This window comes from Micrasema longulum, unplaced genomic scaffold (assembly GCF_059751315.1).
Source record: "Micrasema longulum isolate JH-2025_06_02 unplaced genomic scaffold, ASM5975131v1 h1tg000572l, whole genome shotgun sequence".
Lineage (NCBI taxonomy): Eukaryota > Metazoa > Arthropoda > Insecta > Trichoptera > Brachycentridae > Micrasema > Micrasema longulum.
The window spans coordinates 309,647-335,747 of record NW_028277768.1 but is presented as its reverse complement, the minus strand read 5'-3'; the positions used below and the strand labels follow the sequence as shown (position 1 = coordinate 335,747).

The 26,101-nt window shown below is 31.2% G+C and overlaps 1 protein-coding gene across 1 annotated transcript in view; it reads right to left on the bottom strand.

Annotated features, from left to right (window-relative positions):
* Positions 1 to 26,101, bottom strand: part of LOC148280514 (uncharacterized) — an 88,323-nt gene that overhangs the window by 5,806 nt on the left and 56,416 nt on the right. Inside the window, exons 7-8 of the mRNA XM_088228260.1 lie at positions 3,273 to 3,444; positions 509 to 649 (exon numbers count right to left, since the gene is read on the bottom strand). Coding sequence (XP_088084386.1) covers positions 509 to 649; positions 3,273 to 3,444 — 313 coding nt within the window. The remainder of the gene's footprint in view (positions 1 to 508; positions 650 to 3,272; positions 3,445 to 26,101) is intronic.

The window sequence follows — 26,101 nt, the reverse complement described above, 5'->3', positions numbered from 1 at the left end:
AAAAATAATGCCGGTGAAATGTCCACCACGGCGTTGTTTAATTCGAAAGGTCCAATTTTCTAAAAAAAATAAGCTAAAATTCCACTAAATCAATTAAAACCTAAATATTCTTACCAATAAAAAGTAGCGTAAAAAAATTGACTACCCTCGCAACACTAACAAAATGTCCATTTTGTTTTCTATAAGAATCTGACAGGTGAAAAAATAGTAAAGCATTTGTTACAATGCATTTGCTACTTACACATAAAATTTGATCCCATCCTGTTTCTATTTGATCCCAGCACCATTTATACACTTTAAAACGACACAACACGGTATAGTTGAATTCAAATCGGGAGTTGCGTACTGAGCGACGTCTAAAAAGAAACTAATGGGTCAAAACGTAAAACTACTCGTTTAAGAGTAGTTTAGTCGCCTTCTGTTTGATGGACGTATGCGGCTTCTGGATTATTCTTAATTTTACGGTTAAATACTATACTTAAATCTGCGCAAATAAATGGATACTTACCAGTAAAGTGACCAAAGCACTGACAAATGCTCTTTCCATTGTTGAGGAGACACCGCCCTCCGTTGAGGCACGGGTTCGGCTTGCAACTTTCCACGGTGGCGTCTCGCGGAACTTGCATCAGTTTAGTTCTGTAGCTCAAATCTAGAAATCGACCAAAAGGTTCCATAAAATTCGCATTTAGTTTCTTACACAGAAGTCATTAAAGACAAAAAAAAACTCACCAAAATAATTGAATCTTATAAAGGTATGACCCGTTATAGGTCATAAACATAATATACTTAGTCTTGAGGATCGTTGTTTGGTATTAGATATGAGGATTTTACATGACATTCTTAATGGACGTCTTGATAGTCCGGTTCTGGTTTCTGAGTTGGCCCTTAACGTACCTGGCTACCGCACCCGTCACACGAATCTATCTCTTTTCCATGTACCTTACAGTTCGCACCAACTATGCACAGAACTCTCCTCTGATTCGCTTGGCGCGTAATCATAATGTATTTTCAATAACATAGACCATATGAAAAAAAAATGTTTCTTTATAAAAAAAGAAAATAGTTTTACATTATAAATTTAAGTTGTTTCTATTCACTCATATCAAACACACACTCACCCTGTCCATAAACCCACCCTCACACTCATATAAACTCACGCACATATTCACATACCTACCAAAACCACACTCCAATCACTTACACACGCATCCTCACACAAAAAACTCGCACACGTACACTTCTATGAATTAATATCTAACTGAACTGGATTTTTGTAATTGTATTTATGTGGAAAACTGATTTGGCTTTATTTTATGTTTTTTTTTATAATGTTGTGTATATTTTTTTTGTATTGCTGTGGTTTTTCTGAATAAATAAATAAATAAAAAATAAGCCAAAAACGGATAGTTATGTGACCAGCAACCTTAAAGTCCACATTTATTTAATTTTACAAGATATAAACGCCTTTATAGGTTTAAATCATTCTCAGATAGCGCACAGAGGTCTTGTATCCAACCAAACAATGCTTAAAATATTCATTTTATTTATTTACTTAAAGACAGTTTATTACACATTATTTGAGACATAAGTCCCAACTCCATGGGACTAAAAGTCCTGTAGTGAGTTTTATTTATTTATTTAACTTTTTGTAAATATTGCGATTTGTACATTGGCGGGCTTATTGCCATATGGCAATTTCTTCCAACCAACCAAAAAAATTAAGTTTTATTATTATAATTCAAGTTACATAACATATTCAGTAGAAAATAAATATTAAAAAGCTAAAGATATAAAAATAGAAATAAACGTATTTGTTTATAAATTACCTTAAATCAAAATTATTACTCAATGGGAAAAAGAAAAAAAGAGGAAAAAGGAAAGGGGGAGAGATAAAGGAAGAGAATGGAGATGTTTTTTCAGACGTGATTTAAACAGAGATAATGAAGTAACATCTTTGATGGTGGATGGGAGATGATTCCACAGTCGAGCCGCATGGACACTATATGAGTTGGGACGAGCAATTAGTTGACACAGACAGATGAGTATATCACAAATATTTTATAGGATCAGAAACACAACAATGATAACAACAATAAAAAACAAATATAAGGCACATCGGTGTGGTAAACAATAAACTCAAACATTCGGAAAATCATCACGGAGATTCCCACTCAAATCCCTCCCACTTAGGAAAATCCAGTCCTTAACTCCTCTCTTGAAAATAGTTTTTGTCCTTGAGAGCTTAACACGCTCTTCCAAAATATTGAATACTCTCGGTGCGATAAAGGAGAGATGTTTCTAAGCAAAAATCATCGGGTTTTGGGTATGACGTAATTTGTGTTCTGGGAAAACCTCGAACGAACATGTTGCTGAGATCTCTCCTTATTGTTCGACCAGAAGTGTGTAAGTGTGTATTTTAGGTACAGTTATCTCATATCCAGCACCTTCATGTATTGAAATAACTCTTCTGACGGGTATGTTGGAGGGCACAAAAAAAATATATAAACTAAGTATAAATATTTTCAAATAAAGTTATTCTGTAATGGATTATGACACACCCTTTTCTTTGTTGAATAAATTAAATTACCATCAAACATTAAACCTGCATTCTACACAACTAATAATATGGAAACATTGTTAAAAAAGTCCATAAATATAATAAATCCGGGATATGCCAATTAAATTGTATTGATTGCGATTCAATATACATTGGAAAAACAAAAAGAAACTTTAATATTAAAGTAAAAAAACACTTAAGGTGCTTAAATAATAATAATTTTTCTGAATTCGCAAACCATCTGATATAAAATAATCATAACTTCAATAAAGATACTAGATTAAAAGTACTTCATGTTGAAAACAAAATATTAGAATTAGACAACTTGGAAATCTTAGAAATTAAAAAAGCGATTCATGATAAGAAAAAAATAATTAATAACCAAACAAACAATATTTCTTTTAGTCCTCTCCTGTCTAGCTTCGAAAATATTGATATCAAATTACCACCCCTGTAAGGAAAAAAAGACTTGATTTATTGGGTCCACGTGTAGTATTTAGTTGAAATGATAAAAATAAAATAGGAAATAATTCATTAGTTACGTAAACCTTGACGAAGAAGCTTGTTAGCTTTGAAACCGGTCATTATCTTGTAACGGATTAGTTGTTTTGTTTTGAAATTATAGAAAAAGATTTTTTAAAAAGTCAAGTTAAAATTCAAAAAATAAATCACCATGTAAATAATATTATTTCGTTTTTACTAAAAGCTTTGTTACCTATTTGCGTGGAGACGGTGGCGTTCAGTTTGACTCCTATAGTTCCACTCTTCTGCCTTATGCTCAGGGAGTTGAAATACGAGGTGATGGAAACAGATGATGAAGTGTCTAAAGTATCATCTTCACACAGGCTCCACCAGGTGCCGTTGATGTCAGCGTAGCTGTCAAAAACCTAAAAACAAACATGGGTTTTTTTTTTAGAACATTAATTTTAAGATAACTTAAGGCCATTTGCTCCACAAAACGTTTTGTTTACGCACTGAAAAACATTGATTCTGCCTATGTTTAAACATCATATTATTTCATCAATTCTTCTGTTTATTTAGACGAAAGTAAGATGGATTGCTTGTCAAAAGTAAGACAAAACTTGTATTATTTAGAAAAATAATTTTAAAACTCTAATAAATGAATACAATCTTAGTGTATTTCTTTGTTGATAAAAGTTGATTTTAAAATACTAAGTGTTCAATAATCGTTTCGTTTGCATGAAATTGAACGAAATTGGTGGTTTTATCATACGTTTTTACGCAACAAATTTTGTATTTTTTATGCAAAGACGCTACAATGAGGAAGTTCAGTGCTACAGGGAATTGGATATAAAAAATGTTTTTTTACACGCGGTAAAAACTAGGGCATTTAATATTGTGCGGCGAAGTTTATTTGAAATGTGTGAAAAATTAACTACATTAAATGAGGACACAAGTTCTTCTAAATCAACCAATGAAAGAGCGTTGGGATAGATTTCCGGTTTCCGGGAAGCCGGACAGCAGGACAAGTCACCGAAGAAAGCTACTAACGTCACGCGCGGACTAATCAAAAAATTATAAAACGGAAAATTGTAGCGTTGATAATACGATAGGTACATAAAAAGAAAAAAAATGGCTTTGTCTAACAGTAAAAAATAAAGTTTGTTAAGCACGCACTTTTTACTTGCTTTCCCTTTGTCCTTTATTTAAATGTGTTATTTATTTATTTGGTTTACAAACAATAAAAAATAATTTATAATACGCCGAAATATGCAAATAAAAAAGACACTACTTATTTTTTACCAAATACATGTAAACATTAATAAAATACATATTCAAATAAAATTAACAAAATAAATAATTAAAATTGAAATGAAATTTTTGTAAAAATTAATTCAATTTATAAAATACATCTTATATACACGTGTACATAAAATATTATACATATATATATATATATATATATATATAAAATATATATATATATATATAAAAAAAGTAAATAAAAAAATAAATAAAAAAAAAGTATAATTTAAGTACATGTATAAAATAAGTACATCTAAAAATAAAAATAAATGTAAAACGAACTCCCTCTTTTCATTTTTTTAGAGAGTTTCGGTTTTCATTTTATTAGAGAGGTTCGTGATAATTTACTATGTATGAACAAAACATTTATAACTTTATACTTACTTAACAATTTCAAACAAAGTAAAAAAACAATTTCAATAAAAAAGTTAATATAAACGTGAACATTTATAAAACACGCATTTAAATAAAATTGACACTATAAATTAGTAAAATTAAACAACCGGGAAAAAATCATCAATTAATATAAAAACCATAAATAAAATACTAATAAATACAATAACTTTCATTTTTTTGTGTATCAACCATATTCATTTATAAAATATTTTTGTGTACCATATATTATATTATTATCTTATATATACTTACTGTAAACTAATTTTTATTATTTGTTTTTATAATTAATTTGTTTATAACATTTTTTTAACGTATATATATATTTTGTTTAAATTCCTTATAAGTTATTAAGAATTTGCTTTTTAATTCGAAAAATTTTCTTATATCCATATTTTTATCTTTTTTAGTATGCAAAGTTTCACTTTTTATTTTGCATTGCAGTATGCTTTCCATTGTGTCTAGATGTTTACAATTTTTTTAAATTTTTTAAATGTGTTGTTTATTTTGAAAATTATTACTTACTATGTTTGTACCTACCTGTATAATTTTTATAAATGCCCCTTGGGCGTATTGTAAAATAAAATAAATAAATATCCACCTGATGTAAAAATTTTCGTCGGTTATATAAACCAAATAAATAAATGGTGTTTTATGCCCGTATTCAAAGACAAAACTCAATGTGAGGACAATACATTCTTCTGCCCTCACCCTCATCTTATTCTCTGGATTAAAATTCAATCTCATCATTAGAATGCACTTTCCTTACGTCGAGTTTTGTCTCTGAATACGGGCATTTGTGACGTCATAGAACCTTTACCAGAGTACTTCTGAGCGCACATGAACGAACTGAACGCACACTTCAATTGGCTTAAATAAAGATATTTTTAACCCCATCGTTCACAAGCCGTGCATTGTAAAACGTTAAAAATAAATTAAAAAAATCGGATCGCCATAAAGCGAAATAATGTAAAAAAACTCTAAAATATTACGATTATTGCTCAAAAATACTTCTGACACACGATTTTAGCGCTTTTCAGTAAAAAAAATCCTTAGTAAAAATAACTCTCTACAAATATCTTATTAAATTTTTTTGATTGCATAAATGAGGTACTATTTGCAAACCCGGCAAAATCCATCTTTCTTTATTTTTAGCAAATCACAAAAAACTGATACAATACTTAACTTCTAAACTTTAATTTATTATAATAATTAGTAAATATTTTATACGTAAGCATAAGAAACAGTAGTGAAATAATAAATTTAATTTTATACATTCCAACTTTACAATACTCAAGTAGAGGTTGCCATGCCAACAAACCCGATAATTTAAAAGTCAAGTTCTTACAAATAAAGCCGTATTTTAAACTGACAACGTTATAATTACTGTAAAAAATTGTATTCTGAATAAGTTTCAATTAATATCTCACTTTTTTAGATTTTGGATTTTGCCGGGTTTGCAAGTAGTACCCTCAAATCGTTGATTCATTTAAATAATATATACGGCAAAAAATATGTAATTTGGAAATAAATATTTCAAATATTAAGTAAACAAAAAAATGTATACGTAAACATGTAGAATAACGACGGATGTGCGAAAAATGTGACGTTGACTTTCTTTTAAATTTGATCTTTAAAAGGTTATGTAAAGGCTTTATTTTCCAGGTTTCAAATACTAAAATATACATAACTAACCCAAGAATCAAATTATATACTTTTGTGCTTATCAGATTGACATAAAGTGTCAAAAAAAATTAAAACGCTCTTATGTAAAGTTGAAGTAAATTACATGCGTTTACATACATTAGAAGTTTCTAAATTGATAAGCGTATATGAAAAACAAAAGTTAGAATAAGTAAAAAAAGAAAGAGCAAGTTTATCATGACTTTATACTCAGTTTTTACTTTGTTTTTTTTAAAATATATTATATTTACTACATGTTTACATATTTTTTAAAAATACATCTTTTACTCTGTTTTATGCTATGTTTTTTTTTCTTTTTACTATGTATTTTATTATGTTTTTTTTGTAAAAACGTTTTTTGCCATTTTTTTACTATGCCTATGAATATGTTTCATACTATGTATTTTATTGGGTTATTAAATATGTTTTTTACTATGTCTTTTACTATGTTTCTAACCATGTATTTTGTTTTTAGTACGTATTTTACTGAGTTTTAAAATATTTTTTACTACATTTTTTACTATGTTTTTCACTTTGTCCGCTACGTTTATTATTTTTTCTGGATATTGATTAGGTACTGATTTTTGTATATCTTTTTTGACTGTCTTAGAACGGGGTAAATAACCCTAGTTAGATAGTCAAAGCAACTTTGTAGAACTTATAATTTTATGTACATAATATGATAACAAATAAATAAATAAATAGTAATACTTTCCACGTCACCTGTACAACTATAAAAAAAGGGTTGATTTATAAAAAAAGGTACAAAACGGAATTTTGTTTACAATTGATTTTTGTTTTGTTGATGAAAAAATAAAAGAAGTAATTCGAAAAAGATGTAAAAAAAACATAACACGTAACATCCACATTACATTCCATATAGGTTCCACACTCCATATTCCACACTCCACACTCCAAACACACAAAACAATAATAATACTTATCTTTTGTACTTTTTGTCATTTTAGCTTCACGTAACAAATAAAAATGATCAAGATGCGCCGCCATAGATTCTAATGCAGTGCTCTATACACCATTAGTAACGAAAAGGAGAATAATGATTGCGTTGATGTTTATATGTAAAAAGGCGTTCAACAACTATTTATTGAACATAATATAGAAAATGTACAAAAAAAATAAATTAAAAACATAAATCTTATAAGATTATTCATTAATTTAAGAGAAAAAGTGTTTTATTTGTAAAAAAATTCAAATGACAATGATTAGGCTTGAAATAGTGGTAAAAATATATACAACGTTGATTGTAGAAAAATATACACTTTAACATAACAAAACAAAGGAATATAATATAATTAAACATAGCCAATGTCACTCCAAAATGGCTTTTTTAATGAAATTTTAAAAATGTTATCTTTTGTAATTTTAATACTTTGGGTTGAAAATGTTTATGATTTTTTTTCTATTTTTTATTTACACACGTGTTTTGTATTTTGTTTTTATGATTTTTTATAAATGCATAAGCCGTTGAATAATTAAATGAAGTGATGAATAGTGTAAACTATGATATACCTATAAATGAATTATTTTCTTAATGTATTAACTTTCAAAAACGATCTTCACTTTGTTTTAAAAGGTATCAAATTTAAAACAATGACAACCTTAAAAGGAAATTATATAGAGTGGATATGAAACAACCAAAGCCAAATTTTAAGAAAATCTAAAACCTATGGTTACCATGTTTTCAAACGATAAACTTGGATGGTGTGATTTGAAATCTAGGACAATCCGGGATGTCCTTTGAGACTGCTTGATCGGCTGGGATGAAAATAAAATATCACCGGCAAAAATAATCCTAGGGGTTTGAATATATATGTCAGGCAGGTTTCTACCTGGCAGATCATGTGCGGATCATATCCATCACATACCTACGCTGTATCCTACATTAGAAAAAAGAACTGGGTAGATCATTGGCCGTGTGCTTTGTGGACTACAAAAAACTGTTTGATTGTGCGCACAGACCTACACTGTGGAAAATATTATGGGCATATTATGCATATATTAAGCATATTATGGGGTACCTTTATCGGGGTGCCTTACTTATCAAAGCCCTTCCCTCGAATAGCGAATGTCGAGTTAGAATAATTTATGATTCGGTCACAGAACGGTTTGTTCGTTCGTTATTGAGTTCGCTGAAGTGGTTTTAAATCTTTACACAGTGTGTAAAGTGGCTGCTCGACAGGTCGTAAGCCTTGTAAATGTCTAGACTTCCATAATCTTTTCTCCCTTTGTTGCAATAAATATATATTTTGATAACTAACTAGAGGGAGAAATCTAGGCTTTCCTACAGCAACATTTAGACAGGCAGAATATATGTATTTAATTTTACTTTTTGAAATTTTTTTACTAATAAATTTCATAAAAGGTAAATGTTTTTTTAAAAATTCAATACAGATCAACTTTTATACATCTAGTAAATGTTATCACTATAACTCTCCAAAAAAAGAGACTAACTCTTGTGCTTGGAGAGTGACTTACACTGTTGTAGTTGTTTATTTATACGAGTTTATATAATTTTAAATATACGAGTACATGAGAAAAAAAAACAAAGGATATATAAAGAAAAAAACAGAAAACAATAATGCATTCATACTAATTAAAATTTAATGTAGTTTTTACACGTGTTCGAAAAATTTCTTTAGATTGACTTTAAATTTATTTATTGACATATTATTTTTAATAGTTTTTAGTTCATCGGGAAGATTATTATAATTTTTTACACCTTTAAAGACAAAGCTTTTTTGACCATGACTTGTGTGGAATTTAGAAATTTTAATATTATGTTAGTATCTGAGTGACTTATTCATCTCAAATTCTTTTATTTTTTCTTATTTATAAATATTTATCTTATAAAGAGTGTCTACTGTATGAACCTTAAATATTTTATATAGACTTTCCGTATTGAATGTTGAGGATTTAAAAAAAAACATTAATAATTAATCATTGTACTAATATTTATTTATTCAATTTTACCATACGCCCAAGAGGCATTTACAAAAGTTTTACAGCTATGTACAAACATAGTAAGTATTAATTTTAAAATCAACAACACCTTTTTTTTGTATACATGTCGAAAAAAAAAAAGCATGCTGCTATGCAAAAAAAAGTGTTAAAAACAAATAATAAAAATTAGTTTACAGTAAGTATATATAAGATAATAATATGATATATGGTACACAAACATATTTGATACATTAATTTCAGAAAGAGATGGGATATTAATAATACACATCAAAAACAGAGAAAAAATTGCACGAAAAAGAAAGTTTTATTACGACATTAAAAATGAGTTTTAAACAGTGCATTTAAGAACGTTTTAAAATGAATAATTGTTGTATTAAAAATGTCTATATCACAAGTAAATTTGTAAAGGAGTAAACGCGGAGTCGGAGAGTTTCGTGCATAATTAGTACCGACGTATGTATGTATGTAGTTGCAAACAACTCCGTACTTCTAGTGACTTGATTATTCTCGATATTGTTGATATTACCTCTTGTGTGGCTGTGATGTCACTTTAGTTGACATAGGATTCAAGATTTAATATATCTCTCTTATTTTTTATAATGATTAACTCGTATTTTTTGTAATCTTCAAATGGACATTTTCACACCGGATTTGGAAAGTAAAATTTGTATAACTATGCTGGATGTTAAAACAAAAAATATTTATTCTTGCTGCGCGAAGAATGAAAGTCCGCTAATTCAGCAACACATCTGTCTAAGAGAGAGCACGGAGATAGAACTCTTATTAGAGTAGTAGAACCCTTATTAGGAAGACAGAGACGCTGTTCTGTGGCGGGTATTGGGTAAAACATATTCAGTCTTCAGTCGGTTGATGACAGTGATGGAGGACGCACGCGCGTAATATGAGCGGTTTATTGATGATTTTTAATTTATTTTGCTACAACAGGGCTAAATTATATGTTTATTTGCATAAATTTCGTAAAAATAATTATTAAACTGTACGTCTCCATGTTTTTTTTTCAAATGTCTGAACTTAAGAATATTTCGTCTTTTACTAGTGGTAACACGATGTTACATCCCCGCGCACAAAGGAATTTTTCACCAGTCTTTTTTAAGAGTTTAATAAAATATTTATTTGAATCAGTTTCGCATTTATTCAGGTATTTTTATTTACTTAATAAATGAAACTTTACAAAGTAAACAATTTTAAAATTCTCAAAAGACTTTGATTTGAAATTTCTCTGCAAACGGCACTGTAACGTCGTGTAACATTAAGCAGAAGACGAGTTATTTTGAAACACAGGTATTTTAAAACAAGAATGTAACACACAGGTATAAAAAAATATATACAAATATTGATATATGTATACATACTGTTAAATAATATTTTTTACGTAATTTATCTTATTTATTTAATATATAGCAATAATTAAGGAATATTTATTACATATTAAAGTGAAATAAATATAAATTTATTGCAACAGAAAAGAAAAACATTTTTGAGAAGGGAATATGAAAGTCTAGACACGCTCTTTTTCGCCCTAGATTTTGACTGAAATTACTTGGCAAAAAAACGTGTATGTAAAAAGTAAATTTCGTTAAAATAGCGTGGCTAACAGAGTCTCCCAGGACTCTATAACAGCTGCGGATGGAGGTGGATTTTCTCCCTAAATGTTTTGTATTTCCTCAATTTTAAACCCGAAAATAATATTAATAAATAACAACAGGGATGGAGAATACCTTAAAGAAGGGAATACGGAAGTCTAGGCGTTCACGCGGCTTATGACCTGTCATTGGCTGGTTTAAGTGGCCACTTTATACACTGTAATATTCACCAGTCTGCCTTTATTTAACCATCCACATTTCCTCAAATCTTCCATCTTTTGTGAAGTAAAGAGCTAAACATTTATTTTTTATTCCTGGTGCTCATTTTTAAATTTGAAAAAAAGGACACAACTTCTCTCAACACCTCATACTAATGAAATGCTAGATGTTATTTCTCAATTAAAACAAATATTTTCCCTGGCAATTGTTTTCCCAAGTTTATTAAATAATTTGTGAATAAGTACCCTTAACTAAGGTCGTAATATTGAATAACTGAAGGTACGTAAAGCTTTGGCTTAGGTTCAAGGTACTTGAGTGACCACTCGGGTTGTAATAATACAGTATGAACCTATTTATGTAATACAGGGTGGGCAATTTGTTAAAAATCGTCATCATAAACAAGTACTTATCTACTAAAGCAAAAGTAAAGCACTGCATTGGTAAAATAAATGCAGTGTACACCGATCATCTGTTACTGGGAGGTACGGTGATCAGTTTTAAGCTTCGGGTGCAAGTGAAATATTGGAGTGTAAAATCACCTTATTAACAAATAAATAAATTTTATGTAGACCCTCCCAGGAAACTCAGGGGCATGGTAGGCTAACGCAGCGACCATAATACTATTAGGCGGATTTTTCCCATTCGATTTTCTTTTTCAGGACTTTGATTGAGTCGAAAACACTCGTCGAGGTTTCTAGTGGCAACACGTCAACACTTTTGTTCAATGTACTTCATAGTCCTAACGCTCCTATATATTTGCGTGAAAAATTTCAACGCTTATCAGTTCATGGTTTACCTCTTCGTTCTAATTCTCAAGGCACTCTCTTAATACCCACCCGCAATTCTTCTTTCTTCTCTTACTCATATAGTGTTCATGCGGCTCGACTGTGGAATCATCTCCCATCCACCATCAAAGGTGTTACTAGATTATCTCTGTTTAAATCACGTCTGAAGAAATATCTCCTTTCTCTTCCTTAATCTCTCCTCCTTTCCTTTTTCCTCTTTTTTCCCTTTTCCCATTGAGTAATAGTTTTGATTGAAGGTAATTTATAAACAAATAGGTTTATTAACAAATTACAACAGGGATGGAGAATACCTTAAATAAGGGAATATGGATATCAAGGCATTTACAGGGCTTTTGACCTGTCATTGGCTGGTTTAAGTAGCCACTTTACACACTGTGTAACATTCACCATTTTGCCTATGTTTGATCATCCATATTTCTTCAATTGTTCCATTTGTTGATTTTAGTGAAGTTAAAGATCTGAAACCTTTATTGTTGTGAAGAGATTCATCTGACTGAATTATTTCACATACTAGGCAACGCCTGAAAACAAATTTTCAATTTTTACACTTCTTCTTGGACCAGTTGGTTTCATTACAATATTTGAGTTTGTCCAAATGTTCGTAGACAAAAGACTGGATTTCTTAATATTTACTTACTAATATATACTAATATAATATTTACTTAATTATATTTTCTTGAAATTACATGTACATGTAATTTGTTAATCTTAATGACTCCCGAGGGGGTGAAATCCAGTCTTTTGTCTACGAACATTTGGACAAACTCAAATATTGTAAATAGGTTTATTTCTATATTTATATATCTTTAGCTTTTTAATCTTTATTTTCTATTAAATGTGTTCTGTAACTTGGATTATAAAAAAAACTTATTTTATCGGTTGTTTGGAAGAAAATGAAATGAAAATGAATGATGAAAAATATTTGTATGTTTTTTCATCGGTACCTTCCTAAAAATGCAAGTTGACATGCAGGTAAATCCGGCTTTGTAATATCGAGGTATATAGGGATAGTTGAATACTTGCAAATACCGTCTCGATGCATATTGATGAATTAATAAAGAAGTTCAGTGCTATGGTAAATGGATGTGAAAAAGGTTTTCTTACGCGTGATTAAAATTTAAACATTTAATTGTACGGCTACTCAAAAACGTATGAATTTAAAAAAAATGAAAATGGTTTTAAAAAAAATAAAATACTTGGAAATTTCACAGATTTTGGAGTACAATAATTATAGCGTTGTTACGTATTGTGATCGATTTCTGGTTTCGATGTAGCCATGATTTTAACGTTGTCTTTTGATAGGCACAGCGTTATCTTTTTAAATGTTAGGAACACTCACCGACTTGAGTTCGTGACGTCATAGGCGGTGTAATTTCTAAATAACTAAACTTTAAAAAATCCAAACGACGATAGTACGAACACAAAAGAGCGTGTAAACTTGGGCATCCAGACAAATCCGCAATAGCGGAACACTTTATAGACACAGGACATTTGTTCGCCTTTGAACCAAAAATTCTACATAAACCTAGTAATTATAGTGCACGAATAATAAAAGAGGCAATTGAAATACACAGACATCCAAATAATATAAACAAAGACGACGGGCTTAAATTAAATTCAACATGGTTCCCAGCACTACACATGACAAAAACGAATAGAAATGTGCCTACTGCCGGCTGCGACACAGTACACATTACTAGTACATAAACATAATTATTCTTTCCTACAAAACTAGAAATGTGCCTACTGCTGACTGTGACACGGTACAAATTACTAGTACATAAACACATGCATTTCTCTATAAAACACACAGTTTTTCCTGAAGATGGCTTCTGCAATGGTAGCCGAAACGTCGGATCAAATCCAAAATACACGGTATCACCCAAAAAAGATACATAATATTGACGATAGTACGATACATAAAAATAAAACTTTTATGGCTTGGTTTATATCAACATACTTAGGCCAACATAGTGACTCATCTTAGTTAGACCATCTAAGCCAGTCAACATAGTTAGGTCAACATGGAGAATCAACATATTTAGGTCAACATAGTTAGATCAACACAGTTACTCAACATAGTTAGGTTTAATTTATTTAGTGGCAGGTAAATACATCATAAAGTCGACTAATCTCCATTTAATTTCGTTTTCGCACGATTTTTCACGGAGAGTAGCTAATATATTAATAAAAAACAAATACCTATTTGATATGCTTATTTATAATGGAATCAGTATTGATTTAGACATTTTTAACTGCACGTTGCATTTGTACAGAAAATTTCTTCATGGGTCGATTATTTGGGATAGTTGCTGAATGTGCATTTTGAGTGATGCTATGTATATGTGCCGCATGTAATGTATATGTTTGTGTATGTTTTATATGTGCGTTCATGTGTGTGCGTGGATGGCTCGGAGTGAACATTCGGTATTTTTATTTATTTTAATTTATTACCTTCATGGAAAAACGCAAATGTTAACAATTATTCTTTTCTCACTTGAAATTCTAATTTGTTTATTTTTTTTGTCACTTTTAATGTTTATACCGTTTGCATAATTTATAAAAACTTAATTGGTATTTTTATGCCAAAAAATTGTTGTTTTTAATACTTATTATGTATGACTGTATGTTTTCTGAATAAAATAAAATAAAATAAAAATAATAATTTTATTCAAATGCCATTGTAGGGTAAAAGTTGCCGATTAAAATAAAAAAATGTAATCTATGTCAAAAATTCTCCACCTGTATAATGCTCTAGTGGCTAGCTTTGGTAGCTTAAGCGAAATTTCCATCCATTTTCGTACTTATGGTAAGCACCCTCTGATTATTACTGTTATTATTTTAACCCTCGAAGGGCTGTCAGAAAACTTGCTATGAAAACTTTGTACACGTAATCATTTTAGTTCTTGCTTAAATTATTTTGAATAAACTGTTTGTATAAAGGTGGATGTATAATATACTTATCCCCGTTCATCATCTGAAACCTAAATTAAATCTGGCAGTTAAAAACATATTTAATTTACATATTTTTTAAAAACATTCGTTGCTTTTTTAAATTTATACTTTAGGAATTATCGCTTTGTTGGTTTAAACATACATTAGATTTCAAAGGTGTTTTTTTATTAGTATGGGAAATAAATACCATTTGCCAAAATCCAATGTGTTAAATAAAAAAATAAAAAATTATAAAAAACGAAAACAACACTCAACATTAAAACAAAATGTCGTTTTGGCGGTTGTATCAACGACATTTAAAAAAAATTTCCGTTTGAATTTGTTATAAAACTAAAACAAAAAAAAACTCTCCTTGACAGAGAGGCCAAATCCAGGTTATTGGAGCTGATCGAGTCGGTAACGACCTTCCCTGTAGCTCAATCACAAATCGCTATCGACGTGCTTAAAAACTACCAAACATTTAAGCGATCACGATGAACAAAAATGAACATGCTCAAATTATCGCGGTCATAAGTGAACGCGTGTGTAATCTCTAAGTCGACGCTCATGTCGGTTTGTTTTTTGTTTTTTGTTTTCTTAGCAAATAAATACAGTTCAACGGTAAAAAATCGGCGTTTCCAATTAAAAATATCACAATATATTGCATTTGCAAAATAGTACGAAGTATCTCATAAAAAAGTGAAAATTAAATTACAATTACTATGGGGACTGCTTTTCTTGACATTTAGCTTGCCAACCGCCGGCTGAATGCAATAAATAGCATGATAAATAATAAATGAATACATAAAAATAGCAGTTTTGGTATATTTTCCATATTAACACCGGTGAAGTTCAAGTATGTGATTGCGCAGCAGAATTATACGTCGCGAAACGTAAATATTTTGACATTTAAAATTAGGTGTTCACTGATGTTGCATTGTGATCGTGAATACGATAAACAATCATGGTGGGCAATTGTTATCACGTCGCTTATTAGCACGTCGATAGTTATTTGTGATTGAGCTACTCGTCCCCTATTCCGTTTGGAAAACTGTCTGCCTAACACCTTGTATTTTATTTTGTTTGCATCTATAATATTATGGTTATTGTTATCATCATCATAATCATCATCATTCCGTTTCCGTATCTAATGGTGCATAGGGCACTGCATTAGTTCACCAATTTTAGCGTAGCTGGATCATTTTTGTGATATGTAGATTCTCAGTCTTACGCTTCAGGTACAAGTCCAGAGACTGAAATATTCTAGTGAAAAAACACTAAATAAATATATTATATCATCCATGTCAGGAATCGAACCCGAGACCTCTTGCATGATAAGAAAACGCTCTGACTATTAAAACGCGGGGCTGACTGTTGTTATTATACTGTAATATAATCTACAAGTAAATATGAAAATTTAAAAAAGCAGAGAGCGAATTTTAAAAATGTCTAAATAAAAGTAATAAGCGTAAATAATACATTTCATACGGGTGAAAGTTGCACGCTTTCCCTATCATTATCACTTGCTCCTTGTGGTATTACAAGGACTACTGGTGGTATTCCAAAATGACCCTTGCGGTTGGCCCTGTTAGCTCTGTAGGCTGTTATTGTCGGAGTAGATTATTACAGTAGGTACAACAACAACAAAGGGTGAAATGAAGAGGGCTCAAAGTATAGTCTGTTCATTTAAAAGTGATTGAAAAAAAACAATATAAATTATAAAATATGTAATGTAATTAAAAAGGTGAAAAATTATTGAATATTTTTTTAAAATACAAAACTTTATTCAAATGCTTTTATAATTATACTTAATTGACGGATACCTACACTGACATAATGTTGTCAAGTCCACTCTAAGATTTATTTATTAATCTATTCAAAATTACACTACTTTAAATATTAGTGAACTAATTAAGGCTTTTTAGGCTATGCCAGTGTCAAGCCATGATAAATAACAATGAAAATACATTGTAAACTTACTTTGATTAAATTAAAATGACATGAATAGAATAAAAATCTAGAACAAAATGTATAAGTAATAAATAATAAAATTTCAAAGAATACAATGCAAAAAAGATAATCAGAAATAATGTTAAAAATACAAATTATACAACAAAATAATAGTAAAATATAGTAGTATTAAAAGAAAAACTAATTAAGAGTATTATTGAAATCAACAGAAAAAGAATATATATATAAAAACATAATTGAAATATGTTTTCTAGAAACTCACTCAATACTATAGAAGAAATAGGAGCAATAAATCATATGCCAAATAATAGTACGTACTAAATTAAATAATACAAAAATACATAATTATAGCAAAAAAATCTTAAAAAATCGTAAAAAAGCTTCTCCTTAAAAACTACGTTATAAACGATTGTCGTGTTTTGAAAAAACAGTCCTCAATTGTTATTGATTTAATATTTTTACTTAAAATAATTGCCCTTTAATCGATAGTCAAATTCATACCCCATTTTTTTTCAACTATTGCTCCTACAAAGACTAAACATTTAAAAAAACATATATGTAATCAGTCTATGTAAGTGTTAGTTACTTATATCATGTGTCATATCAGCAAGTCGGTTTTATATTTTAGCCCAACAACAATGGTGACTTTTATTTTTACCGTGGACAAGTGTTGTCGACCCGATTGCTGCTTTCGGGAAAAAAATCTGAAAAGGAAAACTAGCGGAAAAACGTCCGCCTTGTAGTGAAGGGGTTGGCGCGTTAGCCTACTATGCCTGGGGTCCCTGTTTGAATTCCCGGGGAGGTTGATGTGGATTATTTGTTTTTAAATATGGTTTTAAACTGAAGAATTTCATTGCAAATTTCTCGTCTTTGAAAGAATGTGCAGAATGGTGGGTAATTTACATTTTATGTATTGCCCAGGGAGTCCAATGTCTCTGGTATGAATTGAACTAATATTTTGTGTCGTCCTTTTTCATCAAAGGAAAATAGTGTTGCTAACCCTTGGTAATGAAATTGTCTAACGTAGTACCTACCTACTAACGATCCTTTCACTGTGACATGATGTAGTTAATAAGCTTCAAATAAACGGTGCTACATGCGTGATTAGGAGATTTATATTTGGTGAACTTATATGAAAGGTGTTGGAGTTAGGAAAATTTAAATAATGATAGTTATATTCTAATCTAATGATATTGAATTTATAAAAATACTATAATGGACAATTGCGATACAAGTAAATACAGTTTTTGCTAACATTCGTATTTGTAATCGTGAGGATGAATGACAATATCTGACAAAAGCCCCTGATGTACCTATAAAAATTTTAACCTAAAGAGTAAATTGATTTTAAAAAAGGCTTTTTTTAATGAATGGAACCGTCAGGAAGATCCATGGTCTTTAAAACGGTTTTATGTATGTAGAGGAATGGACATTCACTGAAGTATTTCATTGTCCCTGGGTGTAGAATTGATTTGGTTTACAAATGAACTGCCTCATGCACCATTGGACGCGGAAAAGGGAAAGATGATCAATCTCATTCCCCTTTCCGCAATCTCTTAATCTGTCTTCATTGAAGAAACGTAGAACTGAGATGGACCTTAAATGCATTTTCAAAATTCTTAATGCTATTAAGCTAGGGTTTCCTAGTATAGCGGTGCCCGTATCTTAACGGCCGTAGTGAACGGTGATGCGGTAGGCAGCCGTCGTAGCGGTGAATAGAGAGTGGTTTTATTTTTTAACGGTATTATCAACACCATTTTTATAGGAAACCACTCTCTAGTCACCGTTACGACGGCTGTCAACCGCATCACTGTTCACTACGGCCGTTAAAATACGGGCACCGCTGTCCTAGGAAACCCTAGCTTAAGTGATGTCCCATCTCTGTTGCTATCAATTTCTTTTCATGTTTCCAACCATGTCACCAGAAGTCAAAATCTGCTATTTATTAAATCTTCTAAAGCAACTTTTATTTTTCTACCCCAATATTTAGAATTTGTAGATTAGTCACACGACTTGGGATTCTTTGAGATAGATCTTCCGGCTTTTCGTAGATCTCTTCGCGACTAAAACAGTGTGGGATTGGCATGGTTTAGCTAGAAGTCTCATGTCTTTCGTTTTTATGAATATATTGTATCCCATTTTTGTATTGCCCTTGTTTGTCTTTGCTACGTAGTTTTATGTTCTTTTTGTTCAATTTCTTGTATTTATGTTTCTTCATGTAACTGTTGTAATTGGCTTAGACCGTAAATACAATAAATAAATGATGACAATGGTGAAGGTGTGTAGTAGGAATTGCATGTTAGTGTAATACGTGTCCTGACAGAGACGGGTACGTCTCGAAACAAACTGGTAGACGTAGAAAATTTGGTAACTGGTAATACAAATATTTATTAACAATAAATAAATGTTTATTTCAAATGAGCAGGAACACTTGAAATTCGTAAACCCCAAACTTATTTTTTTAGGGGAGAGTAAAAACAGTTTTTGCTTCAGTAAGGAATTATAGCCAAGTTTTTTTTTAAATAATGCAACCCCGTACGGATCTTAGGATAATAATTCGCGACCCACTTATAGAGACGCTCTTTCGGTTTGGCTATTTTGGTTTGGTTTTTGGTTTAACAACAAACGTGTAACGGACGGTTCGTCGCTGCGCTTGCAACTCTCGACTTGAGTACCTACGGCACGTTATTTTGCTGTATACTCTAGCAAACTAAGTGATTGATAATCCTTGAATGGTTTTTGTGCGTATGGGCGGCTCCTTTACTTTACATTACTCTAAGGTACGGATATACAAGTTTAACACAAACATAAATTATTTGAAGTCCTAACAAAAAGTACCAAAATATGATATTTTACCATTTGCGGAGTTATGAGTTTTATAAGTTATGGTGACGATATTAATTTTAATTCTGTGATTTTACATAGAATAAATGCATATTTGAATTACGCGTTTTTTAAAAAAATATTTTTCAAATATTCATTTTAATAGTGGAAGTACTATATTTGACAACTTCCACTTGTCTGGAGACATTCAAATTAATTTAGGGCGGCAGAAATGGCGAGCAAGGAAAATAAACACTTTTCTTTATTCGTCCTAGAGTGGGGGTAGGTGGGGAGGGGATGAACAGGGATCGGGAGAGGGGATGGAAATATTCAAATGGAGAAAGAAAAACAAGGCCTTAATGAAATACATTGAATTAAACTTTTGGCCGAGGTCCCGAAAGAACAAATAAAATAATTATAATCAAAAAACACTTAATTTATTCTGCCTTTGCTGTGCCGAATTTAAAATAAATACAAATACAACAAAAAGTTGAAATTTCAACGTTTATTTATTTCCACAAGGCTTTAACACTTACCATATAATTTATAGTATTTAAGAGGGTATTACTTGCTAACACGGCAAAATCCACAATTAAAAGTGAGATATGAATTGAGAATACAATGAGAAGATTAGTGGTTTTTAAAAAAATCTTGGGTTTGTTAATAGACTATTAAACTTCTTCTTCATCTTATCAGCCCGTTTCTCTCCACTGCTAATATATGGGCCTCTTCCTAATTTTTCCATGTTTATCTTTCCCGGGCACTCGGTTTCCATCCATGGCCCACGAGTCCGACGAGGTCGTCAGTCCATCACCTCTTCGGTCTCCCTGCTTTCCTTTTACTTCCACAGGGTCTCCAGTTTAGTATTCTGCAGGTCCACCTATCGACTTCTTGTTTCGCCACATGACCCGCCCACTGCCATTTTTGTCTTCCCACTCTTTCTGCGATATTTCTCGATATTTCTCTCTATCCCTGAACAAATATAAGTTTTATAGTGAGAAGATCTTTTAATATAATTATGTATCCCAGTACTGCGGGCCAACTGTTTGTGACACCTGATTTTTACAATCCGAATCATTTCTATTAAACTTATATGTTATTCTTATTTATATATTATGTAGGTGCATATAATATGCATTTGTGTGTTCGTTTTGAATCAACGTTCGCGTATTGTCAAACCTTATTTTATTGTTGTCATTATTTTGTATTTACTGCATTTTGTGGTAACCTACTGTATTGTATAGGACTCGTCGCACATTATTCATTCGATGTGTAACAGTTAAATTTTAAAATAAAATGCTTGTTTTTTTTCAAAATACGGTTTTGAAATTTATCGCTCAAATGCTTAGCATGTTTTTAAACACGTCGATAGTTATTTGCGATTGAGCTACTGGTACACAAATAAGCATAAAATGGAACACATTTTCAGGCATTGCATAGTAGGCGAAATAATTAAACCAGATGAATGTAACCTACATCGATAAAGGTTTAACTCTTTTACTTCACAATAGTCAACAGATGGAATAGCTAAGGAAAGATGGATGCTTAAACATTGACAGAAAGGTGAATATTTTTTGCCAATTTTCTGTCGAAAACGGTGACATAAAAAATTCCTTATTTAGTTTTTCCTTTAAAGATTCCAATACATCTTAGTATTAAATTAAAAATATTTATCGCGAATTCACCGTCGTGTATTTATTTTCGCCGCGCTAACGTGTGAGCTGGGGCCGAATTTTCGTATTGTCCCAGCGTTCTGTCCCGCGTGGTTAAAGCTGTTCACGGATCTGGGCCAAGACAATATTGTCATATCTATTATATTGTCCACATTAATGTAGTGTGAACTGATGGTGAGTTTATATTTGAGTGTTTTATTACCCGTACCCCTAAAAACGGGGGTTAAGTATTTACATTTCGGTAAAAAAAGGGTAGATCCGAAATTTTAACCCATACCAATAAAATGAACGGAGCACTAAGCACAGTAATTGCTAATAAAAATGTGTCAATTGAAGCTAAACTGGCATTTCACAACTGAGTTTTAGTCCCAACACTTATGTATCTAAGTGAAACATGGTACTCGCAGAGGAAGGATGAAAGCCGAGTGAACGTGGTTGAAATGCGATTTCTTAGACGAATGTGTGAGAAATTAATGTATGACAGGGTTACGAATGACGAAATCAGGCGAAAGTATAAATCTGAGTCAAGTATAATTGATAAGATTAGGTAAGGGTCTCTGAGATGGTTTGATCACGTAGAACGAATGGACGACGAAAGAATGGTAAAACAAGTACATACGGCGAAAATGAACGGTAACTTGAGACGAGGACGACAAAAGAAGACGTGGCATGATCAGATAAACCAAAATCTTAAGTCTGGTCATGTCAAAAGCAGACGGAACCGAAGGGCATGTATGACAACATGTATGAATGTGCCAGGAATATATGCCAGGATAGACGTGTGTGGCGGTCCATTCTCTCTGCCTACCCCTACGGGGAAATGGCGTGATGGTAGTAGTAGTAGCCAATGTTTGAATAAGCTACTGGTTGTTTAATTAAGGCTGGCACGTTCGCAAAACTCACACAAACGAATTGAAAATCTACGGGATGTTGATTTAAAAAAAGGTTATGGTAAATTTTAACCAAATGTGCTATCTTTATTGTTTATCATAAGTGTGTATACATATTTCTTCAATATAATTTGTACTGTGCGTTGCGCTGTATTAATTATTATTAATTGCGTTGCGCTGTATTAATAACGCTGTATTAATTATTATTATAATGAACACAAACTTTTAAATAAAAAGCTTGCTTGTTTAAAAATAAATAAATATAACATTTTCTTAAGTGATTGTTTTTTTTAGCTCTAATCCAAAATAGATTTTTGAAAACATTCAATACAGCATCAAGATTTAAGAAATCAATATTCTGTACATTAAAAATGTTTTTGTGTAAGTTTTGCGAACGCGCCAGCTTTAAAAAATCCACTAGTACAGTAACTCTTAAAACCACACTAAATACAATGCATGAAAAAAGCAGTGGCGAATGGTGATTTTATTCAAAGGTAAGACGTAAAAAATATCATATATTTGTACTTACATAGGAGGTACATAATATAATGTAAGTAATGTATACTATAAAATTGATATTTTTCTGTGGTTCTGTGTAATACAACAACTCTCATCCATGAAATCAACTCAAACGATGTAACTTTGTGATATAGTATATTATATAGATACTTTATCCATTACCTTAATATATAATTAATTAAAAAATAAATAAAAAATACGACTATGAATTCAGTCGATATTAGGTATTCAATTGAAATGTCAACTGGCCGCATTGTTCGGCCGCGTGGAGCGCTATATGTCCTGCAATACGACGCATAAAAGTAATTATGGTCTTATGTCAAAAGTACCATCTCAAAGAAAAATAGCCCTTAAGAAACAATGTTAGAAATACTGTTTTCCAAATCAAGAATCTTCAAATAATATGTGTAATATGCAAGTTTAATTCAAAATATAGTATACTTATTTGTATGAAAAATAAGCTGGAATAATCGGCTAGTTTCTTCGCTCACCGCAAGCGCGGGGCGCGCCTAATAGAAATTTATATTTATATTAGGATAAAAATACAAACGGTGGAAATGATTTAGAATAAAAGTTAATTATTATTTTCTGTAAATAAAGTTAAAATAAAACATTATTATGGTTAGTTAAATATAATGGTAAGCTGCGCATAATCGCTTGTGTACACGGTTCGCCCCTGAAAAATGGGTTTTTGTGTGTACGATTCTAGATATTACCATTATTTTCTTAAACAGTTTTGTTAAGTTTCCCAAACTTTTTGCAAACTGAATCTGCCCCTTTCATGATGCAAGGTGTTTAGTTATAAACTTGATTTTGTTTTTAGACTCATATGAAATCTCGTTTTCCCTTTTGATCATAATTACGTTGGTGAAGTTTGATGCAAATGAAATCCTTTCATGTACTGATTCATGATCTATTGTTGATTTCAAGTGGCTGAATTGAATATAACTTTGGTAGCAGTTTGCATTCAACAATCCATTCATGACCAATCATGTGAGTGATCGGAAATCAATTTGTGTCAGTTTAGCAAACAAAACATTATGTAACGTACACAGATATTATAATCTATTGTATTCCCAGAGACAAGAGCACAATGCCAGATATCCGAACCTGAAATTGGAATAATTACAATGAGAAAATACAATGTCAATTTGAAGCACTAGCATTGTGGTTTTTTGTTATACTCGTATAATTAAAATAAAAACGCATTTCTTTAAACACTTAATATTTGTTTTATTACTGACCGGTTTCGAATCTACACAAGTTTCTTTTTGAAGGTAGTAATGAATATTCGATCAAATTGCTCCAAACACTATTTGACTTAATGTCATTAAAACCTCCATATTTTATATTAGATTTAGCAAGCACTGTAAAAATAATAAAATACGACATTTTTCATAATTAAACTGTACTTCGACAAGGAAGCATGTTTGGCTTTGAAACCGGTCGGTAATTATTTAAATATTAAGTGATTAAAGTGAAGTATTCTTGTTTAAATTTAAATATCCAGCATGCATAAGCTACATGTTAGAACATTTTAAAACCGAAGGTTTTTTCTTTTATTTTGATTGAGATAGCTTTGCTAACTTATTTATTTTTCATTGAACTTTTTGACCATAATGCTAATTGTACATTTGCGGGCTTATTACCAAATATTAATTTCTTCCAACCAACCAATAAAACAAAAGTTTTATTTTTATAATTCAAGTTACATAAGATATTCGATATAAAATAATAATTCTCAAGGTATATAAAAATAGAAAAACCGTATTTGCATAAAAATTACATTAATTCAATACTATTACTCAATGGGAAAAAGGAAACAAGAGAAAAAAGAAAAGGAGGAGAGATTGAAAAAGAGAATGGAGATGTTTTTTCAGTCGTGATTTAAACAGAGATACTGTAGTAACATCTTTGATGGTGGATGGGAGATGATTTCAGAGTCGAGCCGCATGGACACTTTATGAGTTAGAGAAGAAAGAGGAATTGTGGAGGTGTATAAGGAGAGTGCTTTGAGAATTAGAATAAAGAGGTGAACCATGAACTGATAAGCATTGAAAATTTTCACGGAGGTATATAGAAGCGTTAGGACTATGAATTGCATTGAACAGAAGTAAGAGGGAATGTTAGTTTCTCCGTTGTCTAATTTTGAGCCATTTCAGTTACCAACGATAGTAAGAAATGTGGTCATATTTCCCAAGACCAAAAATATACTTATGTATGTATTCTGAAGTCGTTCAAGTTTATCGAGTTGCTCACAGCTTAAATCAGTCATAAAAACATCAGCGTAATCTAGAATGGGTAACTTATCATTGTGATCGGGGCCGACTTGAGGACAGTAGCAAAAAAATATAGTTAGCAAAAATAATGTTTAAAGTTAAATAATTGTTGGTGTTCAGACCAACTCATCTACTCGTATGTTGCTGTAAATTTATAAATATCTATCCATCTTTCCAATTCCCCAAGCGCAGGTCCACACAACAATAATCACAAGTGTGCGTGCCTGTCAAAACCACAATAAACCAGTACTTAACTAACATCAAACAAGTGAAGTGCTCCCAACACAAACTACATAACCGATCTGTGCCAACGTCCACCCATTCCAAATCAAATAAGTGCCAGCGTCGCGAGACCGCTAGCTTCTACACCAGGTTCGAGCACCACGTCTCACCTCCAACACAATAGCAGGTTAGTGAAGTTGCCCAACCTTCCTCTTCAACCATAAAGTCCACTCTCTAAACTTTCCTCCTTCGAGACGAGGTATTTCTTCACACCTCGTCCACTCCTTAACATTTGGGTTTTTGGCAAAATGAACACTGCTATTGCTTCAAAACCCTAAGACATAACAACTTGTTTTGCAAATTTATTTGATGAAAACGCAACCATTATTAAATTTTAGACATTCTTTAACGTAACTCGTTTGGTGCAACCAGCCGTCCCTAGTGAAATAATTCAAGGATATAAATTCAGCCTTTAAGAAACAGAAAATATTACCAGCACAGTAAGACAATTACTTGGTGATAAATGTTGGTGGAAAATGCATGTTGTAATTTCACAGAATAATGAATCATGTCTTTATTATTATTTGCGCTTGCTTTGTGTGCTAAAATGACAAGTTAGAATATTATATTAAGTCGACTTTGGTACATTAACCAACTACGTCCCGTAGACCCGGGCATTATGTTTAAATTGCGCCAAGTAGAGACCGCGCTAATATTTCAAAGGTTTCAAGCTTTGGCAATAATTTCACCGTAGAGAGAATGCAGTTTCTACTATCCAC